The sequence below is a fragment of the Plasmodium knowlesi genome (genome assembly GCF_000006355.2).
Source record: "Plasmodium knowlesi strain H genome assembly, chromosome: 12".
NCBI lineage: Eukaryota > Apicomplexa > Aconoidasida > Haemosporida > Plasmodiidae > Plasmodium > Plasmodium knowlesi.
The window spans coordinates 269,354-293,042 of record NC_011913.2 but is presented as its reverse complement, the minus strand read 5'-3'; the positions used below and the strand labels follow the sequence as shown (position 1 = coordinate 293,042).

Genomic DNA, 23,689 nt, shown 5'->3' with positions numbered 1-23,689 from the left:
TGTGTGTGTTTTATTTTTCAGGTGGGCAGTGTTTCTCACCTGTACCTTATGGAACTTTGCTGATTATCCCCTTACCTCCGCGGTGTCAAAATTTGTAGAAGTAGGAATCAAAGGGGAGGGGGTGCTCGCTCTCAAGCACATCGGATAGCCAGGAGTCGTTGAGAAGGGGGGTGTTCAATTTGAAGGAGGGGAAAGTTACTTTGGACTTAAAAAGTTTTATGCAGAGATAATTGTTCTTCTGGTTTATTTGTATGTTTTCTGTGTTGTGGAAATTAAAATATGTGAGGTGTCCATTTTCTATCAGAAAAATAATATTAAGAAATATATTTCTATTGATATATTTGAGATCTTCTAATTCTAAATTGTGCATGTGAAGCACTTCTTTGATATCCGTTTCTATAATTTGTACATCGAACTCTTCACTGCAGAGGCGCACGTTTATGCCGTGGTCGTTCCGCAGGGTGCAGATGCTGTGCTGCGAGTATTTGCTATCGATGTTGTCTTGGATGATGTACAGGTAGTAGCCCCACAGGGGGTGACTCTTCCACTGAAGGAGGGTGAAGGAGGGTACACGCATATAAACACACATACACTTGAGGGCTTATGCGAACATACACATTGCATATAACCATGACTAAAATGAATGAAGCTCTTCCAACCTGAACTTGGTAGGGAAGTAGGTAGTTCTGGCCCACTATGGAGAGTGCATGGGCCTGTTGTCTTCCGTTAAGAAAAATGGACCCATATACGTGCACCTCGTACACCCAATAAAATGTAAAAACTTGGGCCTGCAGTTCAAACTTGCGGGTGGGATACTTGCACCGAAGAGTGCTTTGCAAGCTATACAAACAATGAATATCCTCCTGTAATGTGGACCCAGATATATCGTTACTTAAGACAATTCCAAAAATGAAAATTTTTGAAAATTCTCCTTTACGGATTTCTATTTCGCTCAGAGTTATGGCATCGCTAATTTTGTTTCTGTATTTAAAGGCGTACTTGGTTTTTTGGTTTGCATAATCCATTTCTTTGGCCTTCAGTACATGCAAAGTTATTTCTCGGATCTTTTTTTCCTCCTCCGTGGGGGCATTGTGGTTGGCATTGATCAAGACAAATATGCACGTAAGGACATCGATCCGTTCGTTTTTCCTTCCCATGCGCTCGTTCACGATAATGTTGTTCTCATTGATCTGCGCGGTGTACAGGCGATCCTCCTCGACGGAGAGCTCCTGCTTGTTGAGGGGCGTCTCTGTGGGGGAGGACACTCCAACATTCGACACATCTTTTTGAAGAACAACTGTTGCTTCCCCTGTAGATGCTTCCCCCACCATAGGTGTTCCATCCACCACAATTATCTCCTCGTCCCTGTTGCTGAGTATACTGTTCAGGGAACTCCTGAAGAAGTTGTTACACATCCTGTCTACGGTGTGTTGTGTACCCTGGGCTCTCCGTTCCTTCATTTCGACTTCGCGCTTCTTCCTTTTGATGAACCCCGCGAGCATATTCAAGTAGGAAGGCTTGAACAGAGGGATGTGTATGAACGGTTCATATTTTTTAACATAGCTATTTATGTAAAAGATGAAAATTAGCGAAATGTACGTGTCGAAAAAGGGTGCGCTGAATAGTACATTTTGGAAAAGGCTGTTCTTTTCATAGGAATCCAAAATGAAGAGAAGTCTCTTTTCTTTAATTAAATTTTTTGTGTAATTATCATTCAGATCTGCCAACTCATTCAACACTTTATGCATTTCCTTGTCGTCAATAATAGTGTAAACATTTTTCACGTTTGTAGATCTTCTGTTCATACTCAGTGTGTTCGTTGAGTCATACAAGAAATAGTGGAACGCATTGTGCGGGTTGCTTATACCACTGCTATTATGAAGAGAATCTTCCTTGTTTGTAACTTCACCCCATTGACTAGCCCTTCCCTCATCGTCATTGTTCTCCTCGTATACAACAAGGGCACCCTTATTGTCGTACGTTGGATTATTATAAGTCAGTTGCAGAAGCTCATTATTTTTAAAGGAGAAGGTGGTTTTTTCAGAATTAATATATACCTTGCCCTTAGCTATGAGAAATTTATGTATAGGTATCATGTTGTGTAGGAATTTATACACATGGAAAAAATTAGCTTTGATATTATTTTCGAATTTTTTAAAATTTTCATAAAATTTATTTTCCGTTATGTTTAAAAAGTGCAGACATTTATTCTTCCTTTCGTCGTACTCTACAGAGAGGTAGAAATTTTTGATAAGATCATGGAGACTCATCAAGTGCAGTGCCTTTATGAGTAGGAAGAAATTGTGTGGCAACATATTTCCCTGTATGACGAGACTCTTGTAGTCGAAATTCCGATTGATGTCTTTATGTACGTTGTCATGAAAGCTTATGGTATTTTTATACATTTTTGAAAAAAAAAATAAAAAGTTACTTATTATGTAGTAAATTTTTAATTTTTCTTTTTTTTTACTTATGTGTCTGAGTACACAACGGTAGAAATTCTTCACGTCGTTCTTGCATATTTCAACTGCATTCACATCGTAGTTATAATTATTCGGAAGATTTATTTCCTTCATGAAGTCTCCTTTTATTTCGTTGTAAATATATTCATCGGATGCCACTTTTTTATTCAGCATGTGGAAAATTTTGGCATTCTTCTTAATATCGTGATGATTGGGGCTCTTCCTTTGATTTTCACACTTATAATTATTTTTATAATCGTTTTTGCTTTCGTTTTGATTTTCTCCTGTGTTAAATTTATCGGTTTGTCCGACTCGACTTAATTCCCTGTCTTCATTACTTATATTCAGATAATTGCAGATGTCTCCATTATCGTACAGTACCAACTCCAGTTGTTGTTCTTCTGCCGCGGTGGTTCCTTGCTCGATATCCATTTTTTTCTTCTTTTTAACTTTTTTTTTTTTTCTGTCTTCTTCTTTCCTTTTTTTCTTTTTCTTCTTTTGGCTGTCTCCGTTGCTTCTGAGCTGATTGGATGTAAGGTCGTACTCCTCCTCTCCCTTCACCACCGAACCCATGTATATGCATGAGCTAGTCCTCTCCTCATCTGTAGTTTCCCTTATTTTTCTCTTGTTCGTTTTCTTCATGTTCGCCTGGTCCTCCTTCATCAATATGGCACCACGGGGGGAGGCATCTCCACCACCTTGTGCGTTACCCTCATCTGGAGATTGTCCCTGTAAAGTATCCTCGTGGTAGTCGTTTTTCCCGAAAATCTCCGCTCCGCTGATGGGTAACACCTTTTCTGGTTTCTTTTTCTTATTAGCGAGGGAAATTTCACCCTTCGTAAGCGGGACGAAAGAGGTATTCTTCAGATAATCATAATGCTCCTTTTTCTTCTTGTAAAATTCATTTCTTTGCATTTCCTCGTAAAACAGGTCCATGTATTTTATATTATTTTCTTTCAAGAAATTTAAAAATCCATCTGAATATTTTGTTAATTTTACATATGTTGGAGTGAACAGCCCACAAAAATCACTCGTCATGATGAGGGCTTGGTGCATCAGAACTTTGGAGTCGTGCAGTTGTACAATACAATCACTTAGACTTTTGAATAGTTCGTACTCACTACTATCTTTTATATCTTTCTTGTGCAAATGCCTGGAGGGCTTGTCTAATATTTGTCCATCCTTATCGTTGAAGCTCATGAAGTAGTACATGCACTCTTTGAAGAGGCTCACAATTTTTCTGTTCAATAAATCTTCATCCTTCCCAAGGTTTTTCTCTTCTTGTTTTTCCACTTCCAGTAGGTACCTCTCCCCGTCAGTCTCCTACACGTATGTGGGTTAAAGGTGAATGTGACTCTTAATCGTTTTAGCGGGGTAGCCGGAGGGGGGGGGAAGTGCGGAGAGAATTTCTGCGCCCAATATATGCCAAGTAGGTTTTATAAAGTTGAATTTCTCCTCCCCCCCCCCTTAAGGATGCATCACAGGAAATGGTCTACACATGGATCCTTTACGATCCGAACGCGCCCCACACACTGATCACTCTGTAAATGCATTTATTATCACCTCCATACAGCTGACATTAAGAAGGCTCACGTTGTTCAGTTTGTACCCCTTCGTCTGGAGGGCGCTACTGAAATAGTCGAAGTCGGCATTCTCAGCTAAGAGAGGTGGAGAGGGAGATGGAAACGCAGGGGATTATCATGTGTAGCGAGAAAGCACAAAATTACGTGTCAACGTTGGGATTATCCCTGGGTGATGATACCCATGCCGACGCACACAAATACGCGATAGGCTCGAGGCTCATCCGCTATATGCATGATGTCCACTCGTAGGTACCGAAGTGTGTTCTCTCGGGGTAGACAAATGAGTGCGGGTTCCTCAAGCTATATTTAAAAAACTTGTTCCACTGGCTATTCGAGTCGTACTGTATTTTTATTTTCTCTATCAGTAAAGTGTGCGTGATGTCGTCGTAATCCACCATAGTTGGGTGCAGGGTTTAGGCAAGGGTGAAGCATGAATAGGAAAGACGGGAGAAAAATGATGGAAGAAGAATAATGGAAGATGGAAGATGCCGAAGTTCACGAGAGGGAAAGGCGTGCTTATGCATTCCTCCAGACAAAAAATAGATCGACCTTCTTCGTTACGCTGAATGTTATGTCATATGAGTAGAGAGAAAAAAACTACCGTCATGGACAATTTTTTTTTTTTCTTTTTTATTCTGAACACTTTTCGAAAGTAGTTTGACAAGGTGAGGAGTAGAGTTCAGCGTTGCGCGGAGAGTAAGTGTCGAATAGGTCTCTGCTCCACGCGAATGAGTGAATACGTAAGCAAATACACACATATGAGCTCATATGTACGCTCGTATGCATGCCTATTGGCGCGCAGGGTAAATGCCCCATCCATTTATCAGCAAAGTGTCAAAAAAAAAAAAAAAAAAAAGCTAAACGCGTGGCCAGTTGACAAGGCTTTAAGTGGATGGGATAGTAAAGAATACATTAAAAAATTATCAGGAGAAAAAAAAAAAAAAAAAAAAAAAAAAACATCTCTGCACAAAAATTCACCTAACTATTACGCAATTACACTGTCGAATCGTAGCACAAGGTAGCGAAAAAATGTGTTTATGAGTAACACACTAAAAAAAAAAAAGGAATTTCCCATTTGTTCATGAAGGTGTGTTTTAATTTTTCTTCTCCAAGTTATATATGTCGGTTTGCGTTATTTGCCCACTTCCTTCGATTGTGCGTTTCTACAGATTTTTTTTTTTCCCCCCCCACCGCTTCCTTGCTGTTTTGCCGATTTACCAATTTTTTTTTTTTTTTTTTTTTTTTTTTTCTCAGTACTTGTCTCATCCATACTGTACTCGCAGCCAAAAGATCATCCTTGTTTTTCTGCTCTTTTTCCCAGAGTATTCTTTTTCTTTTTATTTATTTTATTTATTTTTTTTCTTAATTATCCACATGTCGATTTAACACCCCAATGGTGAAAAGGTATCCTTATGAAAAAGGAAAAGATGAGGACCAAATGAACAATCCAAAGGTTCACGCTGCAAATAGGTGTAATGAACAAAGTGGGAGGAAATTTTCCTTAATATATCGACTTAGAAAAACCTGTGCATCGCACAAGGCAAGTCCACATACACTTTGTCCAGGGTGTTTGAATAGAACGCGCAGAAAGAGTGAGTCATCACAATTGGGGGGAGCAAAAAATAAAAGCGGCTTCTTTGCAAAGTAGCAGTAATGTCACAAGTTCATGTCAACAGAATGAATCATCCTCATTGCCAAATGTGAAGGAGAGGGAAAAAAAAAATTAAGGCAATTGTAGTTCTATTCTATTACGTAAAAGGGTTGCTTCAGGAGGGGCATACAATACACTGCGCACCGTTTGATAACCCTATCATGCGTAAGAAAAGGAAGGAAGAACGTGAAGACATTTTCCGAAATTTTTGTTTTCCTTGTGGCATTTGCCTATTTCTCTTCATGTGCATTGCGTCATCACTGAGTGTATATTCCATTTAAAGGTGTTAAAGGAAGAAACTTGCCAGAAGGAGAAACTCCTATATATATGCATGAACAACTCCCCATTTGGCGGCAACCCTTTCCATAAGGCTTTCAACATTGTTTTATTTTTCCTCACATATTTAATTCGTTTCCATTTGAGGTTTTTTTTTTTTTTTTTCTTTTTTTAAAAAAATGAACAATTGTGGAGGGACGAATCAAACAGAAGTTTGTCCTCTGTGAGGAAAAAAAAAAAAAAGAAAAAGACGCACTGTTGGAAAAGCGCTAAACTTACTTCCTCTGTAAAAAAGGGGAAATAATTCCTTTTATGAGAATTTAAAGAATTGAAAAACATGTGTCATTTTGTTGCACAAGCCACACTTGAAATGTTTTTTTTTTTTTTTTTTTTTTTCAAAATTGTTGAAATTTTGTAGCAAATGTTTGTCTTCTGTTTTGTGGCAGTTGTAGACAATATAAAAACTTTTAATTATGCCCACATGAGGGGGGAAAAAAAAAAAAAAGAAAATTTGCAGGTTTGTAAGAAGAAAAAGGTTAACCTTTGCTTTTTACATGTATCCGTTGATTATAAGTCTTAGCGATTTTTCATTTATTTGGGGAGGAACGTTCCTTTTTCCTATTTACCGCTTTATTCTGCTTTTTTTTTTTTTTTTTTTTTTTTTTTTTTTTTTTTTTTTTTTGGTGTGTGTGTACGGTGTGGAGTACAGATGCTCCATTCCAGGTGAACGGGCGCAATGTATATTTTACCCGTTTGCTCGAATAGCACCACGTAAAGGAACATGGTCCCTTTCTGTGAAACGGGAGTAGTATATGGTTGCCGGGGTACATATTCCTTGAGTTGTTCGTTCAGTTGTTATGCGAAGAAAGGCGTTTCTGTTTGTGATGTCATTGCGGCTTACTCTTTTTTTTTTTTTTTCTTCCGTCCTCCCTCTTAAGTGTACCATTATATAAACCTTATGTGATAATGGGCAGAGGGTTCAGATGGTCTGTACCAAAGGGATCACATATAATAGGAGCTAATCAATTACTATTCATTGACTAATTATCTGCTAATCAGAGAATGCTGCTACCCGTAGAGAGATGTCTCCCTTTCTATTCTCCCGTCTGCTACGATGGAGTACACACCAAATGAAGAAAAGACCACAGACTACCTAGGCCTCATAACAAATCTATTGAATTACTTCTCACTGGGTACTTTTACGTTATCTATTCATTTGAAGAGCGACATCGTCTCACGGGTATTGTCCTGAAATTAGACACCAGAGGTATTTATTGATCCTTCCTCACCCCTTGCTAACTATCTCATATAATTTTTTTTTTTCTTCTTTTTTGCTCAATCAAAGGCATCGATGATAAGGTAACTCCCGAGAAGAACTCATCCGATATGCAAAAAGCTAGCATGGGAAGAAACCCTCATGCACGAAACAGTATACAACAAGTAGTTTACAATTTGAAGTTAAAGAGGACATCCGAATTGAGAATATCCCCTCGGTTTGGTCTGGATACCCCCGCGATGCAAAACAGAAAGGGTATGTTCACGTGTGCAATCACATTGTGTTCGTTGTTGTTCCACCCCTCTTAAACATTTACAACTTTGTTAGGGTCTACATTTCAGTTTATTCATTCTTCCACCTGTTTTTTATCCATTCCGCATTGCAGGATTCGAGAAAAAACGCCAAGAAGAAGACAACGCATCGATAAGCGTGCTCCCCTCGAACTGCAAAGGGGGGGAAAACACAAGAGACAACTCAGCGGAAAATTGCCTGAACAGGTCAGGTGAAATAAGGAAAAAAAAAAAACAAAAAAAAAAAAATGCAAAAAATAGGGATAAGCAGTACACTTCCAGTTTTGATTTTTCCGGGGGGGAGTTCTTTCAGCTGAAGGAACAGAGTGAGGACGAAGGGGAGGAAGAGTCCAAGGTGGAGGAAAGTAAAGAGGAGCGGAAGAAAAAGAGGGAAAAACGGAAGGACAAGGGGAAGAAGAAAAAGAAGAAAAGCAAGAGGGAGGAAGAAGAGGAAAAGACCATCGAAGCTGTAGACGCAGAAGAAAACGCTGAAGACCCTGAATTGGAGCCTGGAGTAGATGAGACAAGAGGAAACATAGGATGTGGCAAAACTGACGAGGGTGATGAACCCCACAGGGAACAGGAAGCTGTTAACTACGGAGAAAACGAAACGAGAGGGGCGGATATGCAGGAAGATACGAAGAAAAAAAAAAAGGTGAAAAAGGTGAAGAAGAAAAAGACGAGAGGGGTAGAGATGAAGGTAAACGAAACGATTTCCACTGAAAATGATTCCGCTGAAAATGGTCCGGCCCCAATAGAACCCACGAAGCATACGAGCGAACGGACGAATACATACGACACAGGAAAAGGAAACCATAATGCTGTTCGCAAGAAGAAGAGCACCACATTAAATAGGAGCTTTGTTCAGCCGCCCTGTAGAAGCAACTCAGACCAGGCAAACGTCGTACACGTCGTTGACGAGGCCGATTCACAAAGAAATGATTTCGTCAAGGCACAAGATGAGCTAGGCATAAATTACATTTCTGATTGCAAGAAGAGTTATATAAGTATACGGAGCAGTAATAAGGGTAAGGATGATGTGATACAATTACCCAAGTTGAATTTATCAACACGGGGGAGTCGGTCTTCATCGGGTGAAGAGAATGAGACAACAGACGAAGGGGATGTGCTCACTCCATTAGAGGATCTGCATCAGTGAGAGGTAATAATTTGGCGAACATTCCCTCTCTGTTGTAATGTGTAAGGGAAAGATGGCCATTGGAGGATATATATGCGCACATATGGTCCTACAATTTCATGCGCGGAAAAGAAGCCAAAGGATCCTTCACAAAAGTACAGAACGCGCATTGCAAGCGTGAGGGATCCACAAACAAATGTTGTTCTGTTTTAAATTAAAATTTTTTTTTTTTTTTTTTCGTATAAAAATTAAGAAGCATAACTTTCTGCGTAACTTTTTCTTTTTTGGAAAATGAGCCACACAGTAGGAAAAAATTGATGAAATTTTCCTCCCTGCCCCCCCGAAAAAAAAAAAAAAAAAAATTAAAAAAATTAAAAAGGGAGATCTTTCAACAAATGTACCTGTGGCACATGTAACGAGTGGACGTGTGTGGAAGGAGCGACATAAATAAGGATGCCCTTTTTTGTAAGGTACGTACATATGAGGGCGCCAAAAAAAGAAGAGAGGAGGGTACCTTAAAGAGAGGAAGTTCCAACTTTTTTCCAAGTCGTTTCGATTGTGCGCGCAATTGGCGATACCTTTCTCTGATCATCGCTCAAATTCTATGTATGCGCATTTTTCAATGTATTTTTATTTTTTCGTGTGGCATGTGATTAAAGGACAACGCAGAAGGGTCAGACAAGACAACTTTTTCCTTTCCTGTATACCCCCTTGCTTATGTGTTAACGCGGCAACGACTTAACCTACCTTGAACAAATTGGGACCACCCCCCTTACACACTTAAATATATACCATGCTATACCTTCCGTCGAAACAAAATGAGAATACCTGAGTGTATCCCCAGTGAGCCACCGAACGGGGTCGATATTTTATTCGAGCTGGCAAAACGGAGAGATGAACGGCTTTACGACTTCCTGGAACAAGACGAATGTCTACTGAACTGTCGTGATGGAAATGGTTAATCGGAAAAATGGGGGAGGCTTGTAAATATGTCAAGCATGAGTGATTCTCCCTTCACCAAATGTGTGCATATTTCCCCCCTTGTTTTCATATGTACGTTTTTTTTTTTTTTTTTTTTTTTTTTTTTTTTTTCCTTTTTTCCGTTTTAAATTTACAGGAAATAGCCTACTTCACTGGTCCGTCTTCCTAAATGACGCATACCTGACGTGCTACTTGCTCGAGAAGGGTAAGGAGAAAAAGGCGAGTAATGAAGGAATTGTAAAAGAGGGATAAGTCCAGGAATGGTCTGAAGGACAAATTCAGCAGTGTGATGATTACTTATCACGCATTCTTCCTCATCGTTGCTCATTTGCCCCTTTTTGATGACACCCCGAAGGCGCAGATGTGAACGCCAAGGCACGGAACGCGCAGACACCGCTATTCTGGGCAATCTCCGCAAACAACATTCACATGATCCATCTCCTGAGGAATTACGGCGGGGATATATTTCATACCGACGACAAGGGCTACAGTTGCTTAACCATAAGTACTCAGTATGGACAGGTTCTATGCTTTCTGTATTTAATCCATTTGGGGGCATCACTCACACATAGAGACCTGAGCAATTGCTCCGTCGTTGACTGGGCTGCGTACAACAACAATATATTTTTCCTTCGCCTATTGTCGAACGTTTGTCCTAAATTATTTTCAATAAATTTGAAGAATCCTGCATCCACATTGCACAAGGCCATCATTGGGAATGCCTACGACGCGGTGGTCTTCCTTGTAATACACGGTTACCAGAATGTGCACGACATTGCCACGGAGGAAAAGGTAAGCACGATGGACGGGGTGGTGGACACACACATGTGAGTCATCACTCTTGGTTTGTGACGAGTCCACGTGTGAAGAGCACATGTACATGCCCCCCACATGGAGGTGCTCTAATTTTAAAAAAAAAAAGAAAAAAATACAATTCAGTAACAACCCTAACTCATGTTCACTCCCTCACATTGAAGAAAACCGTTGTTCAATTTGTAGAAGAACATAAGGATAAGGTGGACAGAAGTATCTATAATTTTATCACTTGCAGGAAGGTTCAGAATTTGTGCAGGAGGCGAGGTAGCAAAGAGGACCCAACTTTGTATGAGCCCAATGGGACTATAGGTTCATACGTTATTTCAAGGAGGAAAAAGGTAATCGGGAGGTGCACCAGAAGCGTTACTTCACTACTGTCGTCACCTGAGTAGTTGCTTCTCGCAACTTAAGGTAGTTTCCTTTCCCCCCCCGTAGCTTTCAACCTTGCGGAAGATCCGCCATGCGTTCACCCAGGACAAGACCCTCCTTCTCTACCCCGCCACCATCATCTTGTCACATCTATACATGTCCTGCATACACTTCTTTTACGTGAGGATAAAATGGCAGAGGAAACGTGATCCTCATTTTTAAGACAAAAAAAAAAAAAAAAAAAAAAAAAAAATGGAGGATAAGAGAAGAAGCTAAAGAAAGATTGTACATATTCTCACGGATGTTTGCCAAAACGTGTGTCCTGTTACTTGCCAGAGAACTACACAAACATATATATATATATATATATATATATATATATATATTTTTTTTTCTCCTTTTTGCAGACAAGAGGGGCATTGCTGGGCAAGAGCCCCCTCTGGGACGCCGCCCACCCAATACTATTCGTACTTTACTACATGGTCGTTTCCAGTGATCCCGGCTATTTAGAAGACAACAGAAGTGTCCCATGCGACATTACAGGTGATATGAAGAACCCGTCGCATCACCCAGATGTTGACACCAGCAGGAGCACAAATTTAACTTTACGAAAAATTTTAAAAAATGTGAAGGAAGAAATAAAATGTTATGAGGAAAAAAATAAATTAATCTCTTTCTGTGAAGAGATCAAATGGAAAAAAATGAGCCAAGTGAAAAATAGTTTACAGATAAAGTTGGATACACAAGCATTCGAACTGATATCATTTGACGTGAAGAAGTTGTGTCCTACGTGTTTTCTCTTTAAGAACTTAAGAACGAAGCATTGTCGTTTCTGCGGCAAGTGTGTAGATATATACGACCACCACTGTTTATTTACTCTGAACTGCATGAGTGTAGACAACGCAAAAATATTTTTAATATGGATCGTGTCAAATCTTGTTTTCCACTTTTGGAAAGTATATATACACATCTGTGTATTTATGAAGCTGAATTTGTCATCATCTCCACTCCTTTTCCGAGGAATATCAATATCGGTAGTCCTAATAAGTTTGTTGCACTTGTATTTCATGGGGGTAATTTTCCTAAGGTCCATACTAAACATATTAGAAAATATCACATCGAATGAGAAGTTTAAAATGTATTCCTCCAACACTTTTTTTTTGTACGAGTTAACGAAAGACAAGAATAATGAACCCGTTGTTATCCGAAGATTCAAGAACCCGTTTGACCGAGGGGCTCTTTTTAACCTCGTTAACTTTTTTACAAAATCCAAGGACCATTTGTCTAACCCGGAGAGGCAATTCATTCGCGTAGACGAGAGCGTGGAAAGTGTGTCCGTGAGAGCCTTCGTGGAGAAACTGAATGGAGAACTGCGTCGGGTTTATGCGAAGAATTGAATGGTATGGCTAGATAAATCATTGCGCAAGAACTACGAAAAAACTACGAAAAAACTACGAAAAAACTACGAAAAAACTACGAAAAAACTACGAAAAAACTACGAAAAAACTACGAAAAAACTACGAAAAAACTACGAAAAAACTACGAAAAAACTACGAAAAAACTACGAAAAAACTACGAAAAAACTACGAAAAAACTACGAAAAAACTACGAAAAAACTACGAAAAAACTACGAAAAAACTACGAAAAAACTACGAAAAAACTACGAAAAAACTACGAAAAAACTTCTGAACGGAGCTCACCCCCCGAACACAGCGGGGGTACGAAAATTCACGCAAATCACATCGAAAATATCTTGTACACGGAAATCCTGTGCGAGGATACATATCCAGGAGGGTCTCATGTCAGCATTGAATTGGCTTTGAAGATGGGTCAAGGACCTCTGCACCGTTTGCACCGTTTTGATCACATAGTAAGTATTGTTAGTGTCCATTCCGTGGGCACATTTTCCTTTGAGACACTCTCCCTCTTCGCAGAGGTATACCAACTTTTTATTTAAAAATGTAAAAGGAGAGTTCAGTAGTTTATGATATCTGGGTACATCAATGATGTACTCAGTTAAGGGCAGGTTATTGGAGCCAATGAATTTTCCGCTCGAACTTAAATTGCCGTCATGTGTATGAACTTCATGGAGTGTACCACCATTGTGGTGGTCCCCTTCCCACTCGATGTAGTACCTCCTCGCGTTGGTTCTTCGGTAGACAATCTCATCGACATGGATCGAATCCTTCTCTTCTGAGTCCGCCACCTCATAATCACCCTCTTGTCTGGTTATAAGAATATTTGGAAATTTCCTCTTTATGCAAATTTTGGAAGACAGAATTGGCACTTGATCATTCTGCATGGAATTCAATCTAAACAAAGACATGTGATGCTCCTGAGGAAGGCTTAACAAACTGGACCTTTCCCTTTGGGGGGTTCTAACGAATGGCGTGAGTGTGTTCTCCGCCTTCTCTTTTTCTTCTTCCTCTGGGAACAGTGTGCACTGCTGTTGAGGGGAGTGTAAATTGGCCTTTCCTTCGAGCGGAAAAGTTTCTCCTCCATCGGGGATTCTTACTTCTCCTTCGTCGGAGCTTCTTACTTCTCCCCCCCCGTGGACGATTCCCGACGGGAGCAACAAAGACATGTTATTGAAAACCCAGTTGCGAATTTGGAAGTGATCAATATCGAATTGGTACTTTTCTAAATTCAAAAATTTTTCTCTATCGTTAAGGAAGTAGAGGACTCGATAATTTTCATCCCTTTCTGAGTGCTTAACCTCCCGGCGGAGGTACAGGTACATGTAGATGTCTAGCAGCTGCGTAACGTTATCGTTGTCCGGTTGGTCATGCGGATAGTTATCTCCATCATTATCACTATCATGATGATCTGCATCGTCGTGGCCCTTGTCATCGTTATTGTCACCCATCCCTGGGCGCAGTAAAAATGAGAGCAACACTTTTTCCTTTTTATTGCTTAAAAGAAAAACATTCACTTCTTCCATGAAGTCACCAGCGCTGTATATGCATCCATCTCCGCATGCGAAATGCAAATCATTCTTTCCTTTCTCCGTTTTCCACTCCCGCAGAACCACCATTTCGAGGTAACGAACTCCTAAACACAGTCGTTCATATATTATTCCCTTAGATTGACACGGAAGGGAATTATTTACACATTTTTCCGCGTCCTGTCCACTACTTTTCGCACCACCTGTTGTATTGTATATGCCGTAAATACACCTGATTGGCTCTTTCCGTTTTTTTCGTTCAGACAAGGCGCACATCCACTGCTGCAGGTAGACCACACGTTGGTTCTTTTTCGCCCCCTCTTCATCTTCTCCACTTTTTGTGCACTCCATGAATATTCAGTTTGGAGGTTGTACGCGGTGTGTCTATTCTTCACTGCACGTTCCGCGGGGGACTCACTCCACTAGGCTTGCAGTTGGCGCCTTTGCCCCTTCGCTCGCTTTCCTCAACGTATGTGAACATACACATATATGTACATTCGCAATATATATATGTATATATATTTTTCCTTGTGCTACTTTCCAGTGGGTACCCTTCTGAGGCTTTCCCTGCTTTTCCAAAAGTTTCGATTTAAAGGAGTTTCCGTGGTGGTTGCAAGGGCGGTGAACAGAACAAGACTACTTCAATGCGCAAGCAGGGGGAGCAAAAAGAATAACACACATACACACACACACACACAAGTGGAACTGGGTAGTTCACCTGCTCACAAATGCAAGCACACTTATGGTGAGCGTATCACGAAGCCCATGACAAATAACCTCCGATTTTAAAGTTGAGGAAACCCCCCCTCTGCAGTAACTGGGAGGGGGGAAGACGTATACGTACGTTTAAATTTTTAAGAGGGGAAAAAAAAAAAAAAAAAAAAAAAAGGAATTCACATACATAGGGAGACATAAAAAAAAAAAAAAAAAAAAAAAAAAAAGAAGCAACAATAAACAACAAACAATAAACATTCGCAGGAGTTCATCTCGCGTAACCCATTTCAAGCATCCTGATTGTGGTCGAAAAAAAAAAAAAAAAAAAAAAAAAAAAAAAAAAAAAGTTTTTTCACATGTGTTCATACAAGTTGTCACTTTTTCCATCCGTTTCTTTTCACACCCTCCCGGTGGAAGCCCAATTAGGTGTCTTCATTTCTCAGTCCAGGCTGCGGGGGGTCTTCTTCCATTTCGGATGTTCCTGCGGGATTGTGCACGTCAGGGTTAGGGCAATTTGCAGTTGTACCTGTCGAGGAAATTGAGCATCCTTGGCCACTGCTCACTCCGTTGTCACTTGGTTCTCCTCTAAGCACTTCGTTCTGTACGTCGACTCTGTTCTGTTCGTTCCCCTCCTCGACATCGCTCACACCCGTTGGGACATCTGACAGAATTAAAAAATCGTCTATTTCTTTATCGTGGAAACTGTAAGAGTCATCATGCTTGTGGTAAATGTTAATGTACTTTTTGTTAATGATGCTCTTTTTGCAAGTTCTCATTTTTTTTCGGCTTTCTTTATCAGATGACATGTTCTCCATATTGGAGTTTTCTTCTCTCACGGGAGAGGCACGGATAGCTGTGTCCCAATGTTCATCTTCCCCAAAACCCTCATCCCATGTCTGTCCAGGTGCGCAATGGGGATTTTCCCCTTCGATTGAGTAATTTGGGTTGTTCTCCTGCAATGGATAATTCCCATTTTTTTCACCCCCTTCGCATTCAGGATTATCTCCTTCCATTGGATCCTCGTGAGTGTTCTCCTCAGGTAAACATTCCTCGTTGCCCCCTTCCAGTGAGCAGATCGCCACAACATCTTCTTCATTATCCACCTGCACATGCTCTGACCCAATATCCTCCCCCTCATCGAGCGACATTCCAACCTGATCACTGTCAAAGGGGCTGATCACACCGCTCGATAGAGGATCCATAATTAAAAAGTTTGGCAAGGTATACATATGTTCGTCTCCTTCACCATAAAGTAATTTGCCTTTTTTTTCTTCATTAAAAAATAGTAAGTTCCATGTATTTTTTATAATTTTAAAAAAAGAATTCTCATCAATTTCGTTCTCGTGATTGACAAGGAAGTCTCTGCTATTCTTATCGTCACTCCACCGTTTGCAACAGTTTTTTAATTTCCTCCTCGTCACCATATTTTCCCTGTAGTACTCTACTCCCTTGGTCTCCGCGCCTAGGTGCTTGGCGTCGAATTCCTTTAAGCAATCCATTAGGGGTCGGTGTGTGGTGGAATGCAAATATAAGGTAAACAACTGGTAGTCTTTACACGATGGATTAAAATATTTTCCTTCCTTTTAAGTTGTGAGAGAAAAAAAGAAACTGCTAAGATGTAGCGCCAAACTGGTACCAAACAGGAAAAAAAAAAAAAAAAAAAAAAAAAAAAAAAAAAAAAAAAAAAATTCACAAAAGAAATGCAAAGGAGTGAACTATTTTTTCACCAGGGACGCAAAATTGCGTTTTCCGTTTTCCGTTCTTTTTCCTCCGATTTGTGTGCTGTGTATGACGTTGGGAAAAGAACACAACCTGTTGAGCGGAAAAGAGGAACTAACCGCCCCGAACCGAAGTGAACCACGTCGAACAGAACTACGCAGAACCGCTCCGAGCTGAACACAGGGGGGGGGAAGGGCCTCCCAGTGCGCACTTCCCTTGACGTATGCAGGGAGAAAACGCCCCCTTTGGGGGTGAATAAACGAGGGGAAAATTTTTCCAACCTAGTACTGCCTCCTTCGAAGGAAAAGTTCGCCTCCCATGAAGCAAAAAAAGTTCAAAGCTAAGAGGTAGAGATTACTTAGTTCACCTTCATTTAGAGCAACTCCCCTATGGTGATAGGTCATGTACGTTTGGTTAGTCTACGTGTGCAGGAGGGCGGGGGGGGGATCTCCCTCACCTGATGTATTCGAAAACATAGCGAGTTAAAAGACTGTGTACATATGTATATATATGTTTCCTTCTGACGGTGCGTGGGAAATTTGCTTATAGGGTAGCTTCTCCCCTTGGCAAAATTTAAGTGTGCACGGGGATATAGGCACACATCGTTGGTGCAACGTGAATGGCAAGGTAACTCCGTGAACTCGGGGGTCTATGAATCATGTGCCAAACTGGACGGTATGCACAATTACGCGGGTTAAGGGGCAAAAAAAAAAGGAAGATATTTATTTTTTCTCAACACAAAGTTGTGAGTGAAAAAATGGAAAAATTAGAGGAACATAAAAAGTGCTTTTGGTTTCCCCTGCAAAGATTACGCTTAGTCCTGTTTGGTCTGTTGTGGATGGGATTAAGCAGAAGGTGATTTTTTTTTTTTTTTTTTTTTTTTTCGGCACTCTTCTAAGATGGGTTAAGATATAGTTAGCATGTTTTTTTTTTTTTTTTTTTACTCAACAATGAGTTAGCCAAAAATGTGGAAAAAAATAAAATAAATAAATAAATAAGATATTTAGAAGAAAGCCAGTTCGTTTCTTTTGAACATCCTTTTCGTAGAAACGAAGAATGTAAGAGAGGAAATATGACATTTATCACACTGTGAGGTTTTTTTTTTTTTTTCTGGCAGTTCGCGCGTTACACAAGGTTGGAAAACGACTGGGGAGGTACCGCCGCTGAGTAGTTGCCTACATAATAGCATCCCTCCCAGAGACAACAAAATGGAGAAAATGAAAAAAGAAAAAAAAACTGCTTTGCTTCCATTTCGTCAACGCATACAATGAAGAACTGTGCAATTCTTCACCATAACAATCACTTCATTTTTTTTTTTTTTTTTTTTTTTTTTTTCCCTTGCAGAGAGACAGTATTTTCCTCTTTTTTTCCTTCCCCCCCCGCGTGTGCCAAGATGATTAACCTTTTTCCGTTCACTTCATTTTTTAATTCCTTTCGTTATGAGAAATTACCTAAGCGGCTGATTGAGCATGTGATTAAGGCAGGGACCTTCTGCCGGACCATGCTCCCCGTCTTCATCCCCCTATGTCTGTATCAGTACATACGGCAGGTAGGGCCTCCACGGGGGTTTTGAATTGTGGGCATTTCGACAGTTTGGTTGGAGGTGTTTTTTCACCCCTACATGGGCGTGTTCCATTGGATGTGTGTAAGCGCACAGAATATTCCCCTTTTTTTTCCACCTCTTCATTGAGCTGTGTGCTCACTTGGCCACCCTTCCCCCCCCCGCAGGTGGACAAAGAACGATACGCAGAGGAACTGCTGTATGAGTCAGACCCAAACGTTGACGTAAAAAGTTTTTACGATTCCACAATGAAAAGAAGCGGAACGAAGAACTGGAAGATCCAGTATGATTTGTATCTCATAGATAAGGCTGTTAACTCGTGATATTTTTTTTCCGTTTTGACGAGAAATTCTTTTTTTTTCTTTTTACAGGAAATTTTTTTTTTTTTTTTTGGGGGGGAGGGGAATTGGACAAAAGGATTGATCTGATGAGTAGTTTTACTCACGATTGACTGTATTTCGTCCATTGGGGTCATGCCGACAAGTACTCGGAAGTGTGTATGTCAGTATGCATCCCCCTCCCCCACAATGTTCGTCGATCGTAAACCCATGGGCGATGTTGTTTTTCCAATAGGAGAGAACGCATCCATATTGGCGTGGGTTAGTAGTTCCCAAATGTTGTTTTGCCCCTACCATCAATTATGCTCCACATACATTTAATCACGTTTCGTGTTTTTTTTTTTTTTTTTTTTTTTTTCCCCTCCTTTATGCGCCATTTCATTTGCTACGTGCTTTTTGATTTACCCCCAGTTTGTGCCTTTTGCCCGGGTCGTCCAACAAGGCCGATACGCAGGTACTAGGCTATGCACAGTGTGAATAACGTGTACTTCGAACAAGGCTTATAATGTAGGAACAGTACGTTCTCTATTTTTTTTTTTTTTTTTTTTTTTTGCATGTCCACCTTTTCCCTTTTTTAAAACGAATTAATTTTGAAGGCGTGTATGGAGGAGTCGTCCACGTGGAACCCCCCTCCTACGTCCATCAAAGAAAAGATGACTCATTTATGTAGGACTAAGAAAACTTATAACGGTTATTTTTCCCATCCATTTTGTGCTCATCAAATGGTTTAATTTTGCTTGGATACGGAGCCAAGGAATAGATCGCAATAGGTGTACATACAGGGGGAGATTCACACGTATGCATAAATATGCGTCTATGTGTGTAGCGAGGGAGACAAGAAAGAGTTACAGGGTGGACAGCCTCGAATAGGTAACACTCCGCGTGCCCGTTTGTTCATCTTAGCAATCTGTACCCTCTACTCTTTTTCGCTCTACGTCAAACAGTTTTACTCCTTAGGGGAAAAACATTCCCTCCTTGTGGTCCCAATTTTAACTTAAATATTGACTTCAAATTTTTTTTTTTTTTTTTTTTTTTTTTTTTTTTTTTGACCCCATCGTGCTTCCTTATACCTGTTAGTCCATCTTGTCATCACGATGAAGAGGCGCATACCGGGACTACTCCTTCTTTTCTTGTTCACCTTTTTGGAGGCGTCCTTCTGCCTGTCCCTATTCAGCAAGAGCGCATTTCCGCGAGAGTGTAATGTTGGAAAAGACAAAAATTAAAATAACAACATGCGGAAAAATGGGAAAGGAAATTTTATCGCCCAATCCGGCCTAACATCTTCACCACCATCACAACATTTTTCATAATGCTCCTCTTTCCTCCCCCCTTCAACCTTCTCTCCCTTTTTCCATTTCCGCACTAGTCACTAAAGCCGTGGAGAGGCACCTGCGGGAGGACTACGGAGGTTTGAAAATGTCTACCTACGAGCAGTACCCCTCTATGTGCCTTGCATCACATTAACATGTAAGATGGGTACACCAACACATCCTCCCACTTTTACTTACCACTTCTGTGTACCTAATTAGACAGGGATGTCGAAGTGTTTAGGTTCGTATAAGGATGCTGATAAAGGGGGTGGTGGTGCAACAAATAGTGTTCACAACTTATATGAACATCCGTACCCTCACCCTATCCCCTTTTTTTTATTCATTTCCTATTTGTTTTTCTCGTACCCATCGAAATAATTTCTGGTTAACCTTTTAGGGAAATAATGCGGAATTACAAAAATGAGTAAGTTAGGGATGAAAGAACATACAACCATATTGGCACCTGTCTATCGTGACAACCTCTTTTTCTTACCATGTCCAGGGAGACCCACTTGACCGCTTCTGATGAAGATGATTTAAAGGTGACGCACAGTTTATTTTCGAGAGTTCTGCGCATGGGCATAAATGCGAAACAGACAGATGGACATTTCCGTAATGCATTTTGTCACTACTTGTTTAATGATACACATAATTGTTTTCCCATTAAGCATAGCCCTTATCTGTATGATTTTTTTTTTTTTTTTTTTTCTCTTTCCTCCAGGTCGCAATGAAGAAGTACGCAGGGAATAGGTTCATTCAGGAATATGAAAGATTGATGGACGATGTTAGTCTTTTTCGCACTTTTTTTTTTTTTTTTGTTTCCTTTTTTTTTTTTTTTTCACACATCCACTATGAGTTCACTTTTCATCCATGTCCATACCGACAAACGTGCAGAACTCCAAGGACTCTAAAAAGGTTTTGGCAAAGTCGATGATCAATTTGATCAAGCAACAATTCGTTAAGCTAAAGGAAATTGAAGCTCAGTATGTTACGCCAAATTTTGATCAGTACAAGCAAGTCACGGAGTTGAAGCCTCAGGTCATGGTAACTGAGACGTCTTTATCTTTTGTTAACAACCCTGATTGATACTATATTCTTTGGTGCATATTCATATGCTTACCGTTGGATGCGTTCTGCGTTGTGTTCTTTGCTCCCATACAAGTACACCGCGCATATAACTGCACTTTTAAAAAAAACATCATCCTTGGTTTATTGTGGTGGGTTTATACCCACTGATGAATTTACCCCCTTTGCAAACTTGAAAGGATTTAAACACAGGTATGACGTGCAAATTCGAATGTGACAGAAGGGTGTGAAATTTTTCGAAAATCATAGTTTTTCTTTTCCCCCCCCTTTTTTTTAATAGACACGCCATGCAAGACCGAAGCGGAGTGCAAAAAATTGGAGGTGATGAATAATTACTTTGTCTTTTTGTGAATTTAGCTAAATGACTGTTTTTCTTCGAATGGCTATTCGAATTCGCGTCGTCTTTTCTTTGTGCCTTGCAGAACATGATGAACATCTGCACGTACATTCGGGGAGGAGCAGACTTTGCCTACGACATTTTTTTGGTGACAACACACGTTGTGACTAGCATGATGGCCGTCCTGTGCGCCTGTATTTTTATTGGGCCTGTGCATGTTTGCGCTTTGAAAAATTTCCCCGTAAGGCGCAAAAAACAGAAAAAAAAAAAGAGTAACTAGTTGTGATGGGACCATTCACATCATTGCTATTAGTGGCAGTGTGTTTACCATGTGGTCCACTACTTATCTTATTGTGCCTTTTTGGTTTCCTCATTTATTGACTCCCCTTCGTTCACCTCACAGTACACGTGTAAACTGCCGTATCCCGTCTTTTCAACCCTGTTTATGGCCACTTCAGCCGTGTGGGAAGTGGTAATTGCTCACAATACGAAGGAGAGCTATTTCGCTTCCTTTGCAAGAATGCCAATTGGAGGGGATAAACAAGTGTGAGAGAACTCGGATAAAATGTAATTGTGATTACTAGCTAGTGGGACAAACAGCTAGCCATTTTTTTTTTTTTTTTTTTTTTTTTTTTTTTTTTTTGTTCAGGTAAAAGCTGCAACGGCGTTATGCCGGGTGTATGGTGGTAGGGGAAAAATAATAATAAAAATAAGCATGCATATATGTATATATAGGCAAATACACGCGCAAAGGAATCGTTTGGCGTGTTCATTGCGATAACTTTATTTGGAGACACAGTGGCCCATCCGCTCTTCCACTCTTTGTTCTTAGATCTGTCAGTGATGTCCAAAATGTCCTGAAGGAGCCACATGCTACTTTGTCCTGGCTGCTCCCCCTTCCCGTGGTCTAGATTCTTAAACGAATTCGATTAAAAAGAATTGTTTCGCTTTTAACTGCCTCATCTTGCTAATGCGAAGGTCATTTCGGCAACCTTCAGAATGACATGCCCGCCCACGTAGGCGCATCCCCGCAGTTTGGCAACCCCGAGGGTCGGCTTGAAAGAAATTTGTTCCACTTCCATTACGAGCGTGTCGCCTGAACAGTTCAGAAGAAAAGGTGGCGCGATGTACGTGTAAATATGGGAGCTATGGTTCTGTTGAACGGGGACACAACCCAGAAAGTTCCATCACCACAACATCTTACGAATAAAAGAATATTGTTCATTTGCGCACCGTCAAAGTTGCACCAGAAAGCGAATGTGAACTTGTCACTTTTTTTTTTTTTTTTTTTTTTTTTTTTTTTAACACGCAGATATTCCCAAACTACAATGTAGACAGGAGTTGCACACACATTTGTATACATGTGTTCGCAGAGGGATTTAACCTGGAACGACTGGTTTCTTCCAGCGAACGCCATCCACCCCAGCGAATAAAAATAAATTGTCCTTCCCACGATTCTCTTCATTTGTGAGACATAGTATCCCCCCCAATTGGGCTAAAGCTTCTATTTGTAAGACGCCAGGCATAATAGCCTTGGCAGGGAAATGGCCATTGAAAAATTCTTCATTAGCGGAAACTTGTTTGATGCCAATTATTTTTTTATTCCTTTCTATATGGATTACCTTGTCAACCAAGAGGAATGGATATCTATGTGGAAGTACATTTTTTATTTCCTCAATGTTAATAGTGTCACCAGTATCGTATGACATGACAAACGAAATGTATTTCCCATCGATTTCTTTATTTTTGTTTTCTTCCACTGCGCATAGCTTTTCTTTTAATTTTTTTCCGATCCTTTGTTTATATTTTTCCCCGCTTGATCTTTTTTGGGAGGAAAACACCACTCGGCGGGTTAAGAATTGGTACCCCTTATGTTTCTGCATATCAAGGCATGTTGTTCTTAATGCAACGGTTGCAAAGGGGGGTAGGAGACTCAGGAGGAACAGGAGGTGTGGGAAATAGGCGCACTTCATGATGTTGTTCGACGTGCGTGGAGAGAAAAAAAATGGGGTAAAGCAAAAAGGGGTCCCTTTCCCTTCTCAAATTTTTGTGCGTTTTAAAGTTTTTTTTGCACAAATGTAGAGGGCGATGTGCACGGAGAGGAGTGAGTGGTGAACTGTAAATCCTTATTCAGTTATCCAATTATTTTGTTGTTTGGTTGTCGGATAATCCTGTGTGTTGCAATTTGTTGTGAGTAATTTTCCACCACAGGAAGAGCGTTTTACCCCGTCGGGCAAAATTTACACCATGCGTGCAAACAAGGACGACGATTGTTCGGAGGGCAAATCGGAATTCGTGTCAGTTTTCCACGAGGGCATGTTACATGCAAAAAAAAAAAAATGCATGCATGAGGATTGCACAATGTGGAACATTTTTTTCTGTTCTCCTCACCCCCTTGGCGCTTTCCATTTGATTGCCCAAATGATATTCTATTGTGTGCTCAGAGCTGGTGGTGAAAAAAAAAAAAGTCTTTTTTTTGTAAGGAGCTAATTACGGTAAAGAAGAGAACCACCGGTGGTAACTCCCCCTTGGAGGTAAATGCCAAAAAAGGAAGGAAACACCCTCCTCCCCCGCTTTCACGTGATTACGACGCTGAACGTTTGGAATATCCACCATTGTGCATTTTCATTGTCGTACTTAGGTTGCCATCTTTCGGCATATCCACACGACGTACAACTTTAGATGCACTTTTTTTTTTTTTTTTTAAATTAAAAAATTTGAGTTCTACTTAGGGTTTAATTAAGAGGCAGTGTTAAAAAGGTAGCGCGTGCACTGGGGCATGCACAGGCATGGAACAATGTAATGGCCAAACGGAATGGTCATCACGAACATGTATAC

The 23,689-nt window shown here is 40.4% G+C and overlaps 8 protein-coding genes across 8 annotated transcripts; 4 read left to right on the top strand and 4 right to left on the bottom strand.

Moving 5' to 3' along the window:
* Positions 1 to 85: 85 nt before the first annotated feature.
* On the bottom strand, positions 86 to 4,443 carry PKNH_1206500 (conserved Plasmodium protein, unknown function; the record flags this gene model as incomplete). The annotated part of the gene is made up of 4 exons (XM_002260082.1): positions 86 to 547; positions 660 to 3,785; positions 4,026 to 4,120; positions 4,299 to 4,443. The coding sequence occupies 4 exons, from the start codon at positions 4,441 to 4,443 to the stop codon at positions 86 to 88; spliced, it is 3,828 nt and encodes a 1,275-aa protein (XP_002260118.1).
* Positions 4,444 to 7,086: 2,643 nt separating this feature from the next.
* On the top strand, positions 7,087 to 8,697 carry PKNH_1206400 (conserved Plasmodium protein, unknown function; the record flags this gene model as incomplete). The annotated part of the gene is made up of 3 exons (XM_039113887.1): positions 7,087 to 7,165; positions 7,318 to 7,503; positions 7,634 to 8,697. 3 exons carry the CDS (start codon positions 7,087 to 7,089, stop codon positions 8,695 to 8,697), a joined length of 1,329 nt encoding a protein of 442 aa, XP_038969794.1.
* Positions 8,698 to 9,494: 797 nt separating this feature from the next.
* PKNH_1206300 (palmitoyltransferase DHHC5, putative) lies at positions 9,495 to 12,239 on the top strand (the record flags this gene model as incomplete). The annotated part of the gene is made up of 6 exons (XM_002260080.1): positions 9,495 to 9,633; positions 9,794 to 9,862; positions 10,013 to 10,449; positions 10,635 to 10,811; positions 10,909 to 11,022; positions 11,250 to 12,239. 6 exons carry the CDS (start codon positions 9,495 to 9,497, stop codon positions 12,237 to 12,239), a joined length of 1,926 nt encoding a protein of 641 aa, XP_002260116.1.
* A 299-nt stretch (positions 12,240 to 12,538) lies between these two features.
* PKNH_1206200 (conserved Plasmodium protein, unknown function) lies at positions 12,539 to 14,137 on the bottom strand (the record flags this gene model as incomplete). Its single annotated transcript, XM_002260079.1, has 1 exon — positions 12,539 to 14,137. The coding sequence occupies one exon, from the start codon at positions 14,135 to 14,137 to the stop codon at positions 12,539 to 12,541; it is 1,599 nt and encodes a 532-aa protein (XP_002260115.1).
* A 785-nt stretch (positions 14,138 to 14,922) lies between these two features.
* On the bottom strand, positions 14,923 to 15,999 carry PKNH_1206100 (conserved Plasmodium protein, unknown function; the record flags this gene model as incomplete). Its single annotated transcript, XM_002260078.1, has 1 exon — positions 14,923 to 15,999. The coding sequence occupies one exon, from the start codon at positions 15,997 to 15,999 to the stop codon at positions 14,923 to 14,925; it is 1,077 nt and encodes a 358-aa protein (XP_002260114.1).
* Positions 16,000 to 17,612: 1,613 nt separating this feature from the next.
* PKNH_1206000 (conserved protein, unknown function) lies at positions 17,613 to 18,103 on the top strand (the record flags this gene model as incomplete). Its single annotated transcript, XM_002260077.1, has 2 exons — positions 17,613 to 17,768; positions 17,948 to 18,103. The coding sequence occupies 2 exons, from the start codon at positions 17,613 to 17,615 to the stop codon at positions 18,101 to 18,103; spliced, it is 312 nt and encodes a 103-aa protein (XP_002260113.1).
* Positions 18,104 to 19,212: 1,109 nt separating this feature from the next.
* Positions 19,213 to 21,712, top strand: PKNH_1205900 (conserved protein, unknown function; the record flags this gene model as incomplete). The annotated part of the gene is made up of 13 exons (XM_002260076.1): positions 19,213 to 19,315; positions 19,485 to 19,526; positions 19,648 to 19,669; positions 19,826 to 19,852; positions 19,931 to 19,970; positions 20,150 to 20,212; positions 20,323 to 20,472; positions 20,694 to 20,706; positions 20,795 to 20,835; positions 20,937 to 21,092; positions 21,255 to 21,323; positions 21,501 to 21,537; positions 21,684 to 21,712. 13 exons carry the CDS (start codon positions 19,213 to 19,215, stop codon positions 21,710 to 21,712), a joined length of 792 nt encoding a protein of 263 aa, XP_002260112.1.
* A 98-nt stretch (positions 21,713 to 21,810) lies between these two features.
* On the bottom strand, positions 21,811 to 22,824 carry PKNH_1205800 (beta-hydroxyacyl-ACP dehydratase, putative; the record flags this gene model as incomplete). Its single annotated transcript, XM_002260075.1, has 2 exons — positions 21,811 to 21,947; positions 22,236 to 22,824. 2 exons carry the CDS (start codon positions 22,822 to 22,824, stop codon positions 21,811 to 21,813), a joined length of 726 nt encoding a protein of 241 aa, XP_002260111.1.
* Positions 22,825 to 23,689: the final 865 nt, after the last annotated feature.